Below are 8,499 nucleotides of genomic sequence, written 5' to 3' on the forward strand. Positions count from 1 at the left end.
TGCTTAAAATTAATGGGATTCCCTGCCCATATTCTGGATCTGCTGCAGGCCACCAGAGAAATAGCACTATTTCAGTTTAAAGTGCAAGGATGGGACCCATCAATACAACAGGTGTGGCTAGGGATTTATACATCCTGGCCAGCGACTGTAATTGCTCTTAAAAGGTGACTACACACAGTCAACCCTAAGCAAATGAGGCTGCCTTAAGTAGTTGTCTAAATGTGGATTTACAGGCTTATTTTTAGGTGCTGGCATCTGAAATTGTAGTCAGAGGTTTGAAAGGGGATGCTTGGTTGCCCTCGCGTTGGGAACAGGGGGCTGGTGACACGTGCTGCTGGCGGCCGCCCCTCACCGGCACCCTGTGACCTGTGAATCAGGCATCTCCCATACACGCAAGCATCTGCATTTGCAGATACCGGGTTAATGTTTTAACCTCTTCTTGACACGTCCCCTGCCCTTTCGAGTCACAGGACCTTTCTTCTCCCTCCCCTTCTGCTAATTGTTCCAGTTGTCAGTTAGCAGTAACGGCTATTGGTGTTGCACTGCTTGCTCAGCACTGCAATTTCCTTTCAGCGCTCTTTTCAAGGAAGTGAAACCACTGCGATGTACTTTTGCATTCTGAGGTGCCAAAGCAAAATGAAGCCCTGCAGGCAGGAGAGAAAGGTAGCTGAGAAGAGCTGCTGCTAGGGTGTGGGGGGAAAACCCCATGCTCACTCTGTGATAGCTTCTGACAGCGTTTCAAACTGCATGATAGTGTGTGCGCTGCATTTAGCCGAATAAATAAGCCTGGGGCCAGTCTTCACCTTAGGTATTTTGCCTCTCTTTCTGCTCTCAGCATTAACAATTGCACTTCTATTGGATGAACAAGTAAGTAATAATTTTACTTTTTAAGGATGTATGTTTGGTCTGAAGGAACTCTATAATCTTACTGCTTAAGCAATTGACCGTGAAATACATTTTATGTCTTTCTGCCATTGGTAATAAGGGAAAATTATGATTATAAAATACAATGAGTTTGCAAGTTCCTTTTCGGACTGGCTGAAGTACTGAAGTATGAAATTTACTAATTTAGCAATTGAATTCAAATCCATGGAATAGCACAGGGAAAATGAAGCTGACTTCTAGTGTGTTGCAAAGTAGATAGAAAATTGGCCATGCTGGGTAGTCCCAAAACTTGCAGGGCTTCTAGAGAAATGTCATTAAGAGTTTAACACCTCTTGTAAGTGAGAAATTCCTAATTTACTTAGCAATGGCGATTACATGTCGAGAAATTAGACTTCGTCAAATGTTCAATTACTTAATGTAAGGGGTTTTTTGTTGAAAAACTGTAAAATTTTTAGAAAACTGCCATGTTTTCAGTTTCTTTAAATGGATACTTTGCAGGTTATTATGTGTAAATTGTTAGTACCACACCTGAGTGTTTGTGTGACTTGCTGGAAGCAGGTTGTGCAGATTTCTGTTCAATTGCAGTGGAGTATTCTGTGTGATATAGTTGGCATTTTATAAGAACACCTACAGCATCTTGGGAAAGAACATTTAAAAATACATATATGTTGTGTTGGGGGGGAGGTTCTGTGCAAATTTATGGAAGATACTTTGAAACACTGACTGCTATTAGTATGAACATCTATATATTTTTAGTGAGTGACAGAAAGAAGACATTGTGAGCAGTTAGTAAATAGGAAGGCTTCAAGAAATAAAACTTATGAAAGAAAAATTAATATTCCAGTTTTGGAGGAAAAAAGGTATCATTCATCTGTAGATCTTTGTAAAGCATTGGCTTTGAGTTCTAGTATTTGACCACCCTTTACTTTGATTAGTGTTATTTGGATAGTGACAGTTGCAGTTTTTTACTTAAAAACATAAAAAGTGAATCAAATACTTTCAGTTCAGATTGACTACTTAGCATCTTTAACGTCTTCCTGTATCTTTGTGGTTGAGAAACATGTCTGTCTTGTGATCTTGAGTGCTTTGCCCGAGATAGTTAACAATGGGTTCTTTGGTTTTTGAGTGTCCTCATGAGGTAACGATTTTAAAAAAATGCGCTCAAACACTTCATGCTTCAAAACAAAATACAGGTGTGTGCTGGAAGTCTTAAGAAACAAACCTACTTGAAAGTTTGTGAGTTGACAAAAAAGGAGGTTGTTACTAGGTTTCTCAAAGGTACCGCTGAAGAAAGAATACAGATTTGTGTCTCACATGTCCTGAAGGACAAGTTCTTTCTATTTGCTGGAACCCCAGAGGCACCCTGCATCTGAACACACCCAGCTACCCAAATACAAGCAGTTAAGAGGAAACCTTTTCCAAATTCAGGGACTTACTGTTTGGCACCTGCAGAGTTTATGTTTTCATTAAAGAGTAAAAAAAATATGTTTCCAGGCCCTGTGTTTGCAAAGCAAACCTTCCATATGTGAAGTAAATGTAAACAGATGAAGCTTTCCTTCAGCCCGTCTGAGGCTCCAGCGTAAAGGCTGCCGCCTCCCAGACCATTCAGCCTGGAAATACAAATTCTTATGTGCCTCAGTGGAGAAGGTGCTGCACAGGGAACATGGTGTAAATAGTTGTTACTTGCAACAGAACACGAGTGGTAACATTTCACAAAACAAGTTTCTGAAAGGACGTTTGGGACCTTTTAAGTATTTGAAGAAATTACAAACCAGTCATTGGGTATATTGGTGCAAGCAAGCGTAGTTTTGGAAGTTGCAATCTGTTCTAGGATCTACTTTATCAGTCACGGAAGGATTTCTTTATAAGGTTATGCTAGCAACTGTTACGGCAATCTGTAGACTGTTCATTTTTGGCTATTTCTGCATTAAGTATGGGACATAGAAGTGTTAATCTACACTTCCTGAAAACTAGCTTCTTCAGTTTGCATCCAAAGAATCTCAGTATTGTTTGCTGACAAAGGATTTTTGTGTTTGCATTTTTTTTTAATATATATCTCTGTATGTATATATAAAATATATCTATTAAAAATATAATAGGTGCGTGGGATCTGAATTCACTGATCATGTAAAATGCTAAGCAGGAAAAAGTTTTACAATAGTCAATTCATTGAATTACTGTCTCTAATTGAGTAGCAGTGGTAAGTGTCATACCACTGCGATAGTCATGGTTTCAGGTTTCATTATGAATATGAAAATCAGATCAGACTTATGGCTCATCTGATAAACAGGGCAGGTTTACCACCTCAATTTAAAATCCCATCAATCCATATATATAGAAAGATATTTTAAACCATTTTTGAGCAAGTTCTATCTCATTTTTTGTTTTCTCAGAAGTAAAAGTCTAAAAGACTGTAAACCTAAAGACAAGGGAGCTTTAGGGATTGAAAAGATGAGGTTTTCTGCAACTACATACATAAGTTTGAATTATTTTTGCAACAGTTAGTAAGACTATAGTAAGACTAATATGAATGGATAGATATGGAAATATTCCTCAACTGTCCACAGTATGTCTGTTATGAAATATTGACTGCCTATGTTTTTTTCCTCTCCCCAGTGGCCACAGATGTCTTCAACTCCAAAAGTCTGGCCATTCAGGCCCAGAAGAAGATCCTTGGAAAAATGGTGTCCAAATCAATAGCAACTACTTTGATCGATGATACAAGCAGTGATGTTTTAGATGAGCTCTACAGAGTGACAAAGGAGTATACACAAAATAAAAAGGAAGCAGAGAAAATCATCAAAAACCTCATTAAAATAGTCCTCAAATTGGCAATTCTCTACAGGAACAACCAATTTAATCAGGATGAAATACAACTGATGGAGAAATTCAAGAAGAAAGTTCATCAGCTGGCTAAGACCGTGGTCAGTTTCCATCAGGTGGATTATACCTTTGACAGGAATTTTTTGTCCAAACTGTTAAACGATTGTAGAGAGCTACTTCATGAAATCATTCAGCGTCACCTAACTGCGAAGTCACATGGACGTGTCAACAATGTGTTTGATCACTTCTCTGATTGTGAATTTTTGGCTGCCTTGTACAATCCCTTTGGACCTTTTAAACTCCATTTGCAGAAACTTTGTGATGGTGTCAACAAAATGCTAGATGAGGGGAACATATAAGTACTTGTATTAGAAGTTGACTGCCTATGCATTATTTGTAGATGGAACACTGTTGATGTATGAAGGAATAAGGGAGCATGCAAAAAGTTTTTTTTTTTACATTATGACAAATATTTCCAAAGTACCTTTATTAAATTGATTACTTATTATGAGCTATCTGTTGCTATTCACAGTCCATCTGGAAGAAAGACTGCACATGACTTTTTACTGTGCTTTGCCTAAGGAAACAGCTGGATAAAGACAATAAAACAGAACAGTCCAAGTAGAGTGAGAGTCTTGGAAGATAGATATACAAAACAAAACAATATGCTGTCAGACAATCCACATCTTTCATAGATTTACAGAATTATTTCTAAACTGTCAGAGTCCAGTAATGTTGGTAACAGACTATCATGGTGATGGTACACTCTATAATTTCTTTGACTTATTTTTAAAGTATATATATTTGATTCATTTATAGTCTTTTATGCTCTCTGCACAGATCACAGCTTCCTAGTGTTGCCCTTATGAAGCATTCAGTTTTAAATAATATCAGTGATTCTGTCACGCAGAGTCTTAACAGGCTTGTTCACCTCCAGCTCAGCAGTGAAAACTTCCTGTCTGCAAGGCTACCAAGTATAGATCCTTATAGACCTGCACAGATGCTTGCTTCCTTTGATTATATGGGGATTATTTGAGGAATAAGCTACAGTAAAATAGCCTAACTGGGGAAGAGTATTCCCTAGAAACTACCTGCGGTACCTAATTTTAACTCTGCCTGTGATAAGGTAAAACACAGTGACTTATCTGTACAATTCCTTACGATATTTAGAATTCTGCTAATAGGTCACAATTCTTTTTGAGAAGGTGTGAGTCAGTATATTTTATACACTAGGCTGATGTGTATGATGATGTGAATTCAGAAAGATTGATCACCTGAATATAAATTCCAAGCCAATTTGCTTTGTGTACAATGAAACTAGAAACAGAAATTAGTTTTATCATTGTATTACATACTATTTAACTAACAGAAAAATGGAATCTTGAATAATTTTTTTCTTCTTTTCTCCCCTCCCACATTTGATCCTTCTTTTTCTCCCTCATCTTCTCCCTGCCTTGCCTTCTGGGGATAAAAAAATGTGACTTTCTAGACACTGTAATGTACTTAGAAGCATGAAGTTAATACATTTCAAACACCTTTTTGTTAGGAAGCATATAAAGAATTTGCTCTTTATTTAATTGCCAGTGGTTTTGCTGTTTGCTGTGTCCTTTTGTTTTAATGAGTAAACCAAAGAATATTTGCACTCCGAACTTCTCATGCCTTTTTTTTTCCTTGTTGCATTTTAAATTATAAAGAGGAGACTTGGCCTGTGCCAGCAATGAAAGCATCGCAGCATCTGACATATGGTTTTAGCATTACTTGTGATTTTTTTAAGAGAGAAAATTCACTTTTATTCATGTTTGTTTCGCCACTAGGCTCTGAATATTCCCAGAAATGTGCCAGAGAAATGTGTGTGCAAAATATGAACTCATTTTATATAAGCCACTAGTGTCCAGCAGAGAGAAAATATTAATGTACTATTAGGCCGGAACAACTGGGATGTAAGGGTAGTACACCAGTTTGCCAAGAAACAGATTATTAGGTTGACATCTGAAGGAATATCATTTAAGATCCCTTCCCATGTTTTACTTAAACAGTAAATACATTTTACTTTTGTCCGTCAGAAGTCATGTAGAGGAATGCAACATGATGAGGAAAATCCCACAAATTGTGAAGAGTTTAGTCTCTGATGTATTTGCTCCACCTATTTCTTTTCTTTTCCCACCTAGAAAAAGAAAGCTGTTTGGTTTCCTTCCCAGTTCTTCTCACTGAGGTGTGAATAAAAAGGACCTTGACTTCTAGAAATGGAAACAGTTTTCTTTACAAATCCTATTTCTAACTCATGTTCTGATTGTCCAAAATAGCATAGTTTATAATGAATGGTAACAGTTACTGAAAGGAGGACAGGACAGTACCTTGTTTAGAACCAAGCACAATATATGCATGTGCTGTGTAAACCACAAAGATTTTCTTCAGCCATGACCCAGGATATTTCACTCAAATTTGAATTTTGTCTGGGACAAAAATTGCTTAAATTCTTTGTACATGGTTAACAAACACCTACTTACATGTATATGAGCCATATTGTAGTCAAACTGTATATTTTCAGTAACACAGTAACTTCTTAGTTGCATTATCTGACCATTTACTTTTTTAGAAAAAGTGAAAATTGGTCATTAAGATTTTATTATAAGCATAAAAACTTGACAACTAGAAGAAATTATATTTAACTCACAATCTAGTTAACATTCTTCTGAGATGCTGTAACAATAGTTCTTGTCTGGCATTCATTTTCAATTACAAAGAAATTACTTCTGCAATGATTAAATGAAACAATTGTACTGGATTTCCAAAGATCTACCTTTATAAATAACACGACATAGCACTCAAGCTGTATACTTTTGCAGTTAATTTACTTTTCCTGCAGCATACATAAATAGCGGCTTTAATTATCAAAATTCAGAAATAAATTGGCAGCATTTTTCTGTGTAATACACTGGTATTAAAGCATCAACTCTCTAGCAGAAACTTGACATAGTCAAGAGTTTAAAAAAAGGTTACAGTAGTCCTGTTTAAGTATAGGTAGGATAATGACATTATTCTGTGCTGTAAAATTGATGCAACACTGTGTTTTACTAGGGTAAAAATTATTGATATATTAAAATCCAATTATGGATTCATTTTGCAATAGGCTTATAAACCTCAGTACCTCAGGTGTTTTGTATTTGTAACGTCCTTTCAATATTTAGTTAATACATAGTGCCTAATGCCATCAAAATGTATGTTGGTGAAGTCATGGAAGTTAAAAATAATGTTACAGCCTTCAAGAGGCATTGAAAAAGTGATTAGTGAGTCCTTGGATAACTTTTGCAAGACACATCAAACAATGCTGATTTCAGCCATACAAAGAAAACAAGATATAGGGAGGTTATCATGGCCATTTTGCGTGTGTCACCATAAAAAGGGATTCACTAGAAGTTTTGGCCACTCCTTAATTACATTTGTATGCATTTGTATGGAAGCATAGACAAACAAAAAGACACAATTGGGAGAGTTACAAGCCTTATTCTTGTCCTTAAGCTCTCTTGAGATTTATCTCCATTTAGAAAGTACAGAGATTATCAGGAGTCTGGAAGCTTTCAGCAACTGGTGAGGCTTTTTTTTTTTCTTTAGGAAAATACCAAATCATGTCTCTTCTAAAAAAAGATTCAACCCCACCCATAAAGCAAATTCCTGTACAATAAAGGAGTGAGGAGATGGCCAACTGCTTTCTCACATCTCTCCCTAAAAAGACTGCATTGTCCCAAGGAAATAGCGAACTGATTTTGATGGCAGTTGGCTTCTGTTGCTTTCCAGCCCCTTGTTGTAGCGGTAACAGCTATAATGTGACTTATTTGAAAGCAAACTGGAATTCTGCATGTAGCTCTTTAAGGGACCAGGACATGCTTGTTTTCACAGTCTAGCAGAGAGGAACCCACACTACTCGTAAGTCCATCACTGGCAAAGATTACAGTGTTATGAAGAGATAAATTGCACGTTGTGTGGGCTTAGATGATCTCTCTATGATGAGTATTCCCCATCTGGTGACCTGCTGCCATAGCTTTCTTTTGGCCTTACATGCTCCCCTGCCCTTCTAAGCAGCAGAACTACTCTTCAGACAGGTCTGTTCCTTCCTGACGTTTTTTGTCCCAAGGTTATATTATGTTGTGTGTGCATCTAAGGAGAACAGTAGATAAAATATGTTTCCCACTTCACTGAATGAAAAGAAACAGAGCTAAATACCAGTTTCCTCAAGTTTTTTGTGCAATGTAATTTGAAATCCGAAAGACTAATCTACATCTTGATTTAATTATTAATACTGATTTGGATATAATCTATACCCTCATCAGAATAGTAAGCATTTAGCTGTGATTTCAGTACATATACTTCTGAGCCTTTAAAAAAAAAAAAAAACACAGTCCTTTTGAATGCATTACAGAGGATGTACTTTAGCATGAACATGAAATGAAAATTCCCGTTTGCATAACTGTTTGCAGAGAAATCTTGTTACAACTGTTTCTCATTGAGATTCGGGCAGGTCAGCCAACATTCATGGTTAAGTGGCAAACATCTGTGCTCTGGATAAAACAACTGTCAAAGGAGGTTATAGTTGTCCAGAAAAGTTCTGTAATATCTTATTTTTATGTTTTGCACATAAATGGAACTTCTTTCAGGAGCAGAAAATTTCCTATCTATCTTAAAAAAAAAAAAATTTGATACCCAAAACCACACTGTAGCAACTACTCAGAAAGTTTAGACTAAGTAATGTAGTTGTTACTTGGCAAAAAAAACCAAACCAACAAACAAAACAAA

At 36.6% G+C, this 8,499-nt stretch overlaps 1 protein-coding gene across 1 annotated transcript in view; it reads left to right on the forward strand.

Moving 5' to 3' along the window:
* TNFAIP8 (TNF alpha induced protein 8) overlaps positions 1-5,347 on the forward strand; it is a 64,405-nt gene extending 59,058 nt beyond the window's left edge. Inside the window, exon 2 of the mRNA XM_082498099.1 lies at positions 3,502-5,347. Within this exon, the coding sequence (XP_082354225.1) occupies positions 3,502-4,067 (566 nt within the window). The 3' untranslated portion in view covers positions 4,068-5,347. The remainder of the gene's footprint in view (positions 1-3,501) is intronic.
* Positions 5,348-8,499: the final 3,152 nt, after the last annotated feature.

Source organism: Vanellus vanellus (genome assembly GCF_965231255.1).
Source record: "Vanellus vanellus genome assembly, chromosome: Z".
Lineage (NCBI taxonomy): Eukaryota > Metazoa > Chordata > Aves > Charadriiformes > Charadriidae > Vanellus > Vanellus vanellus.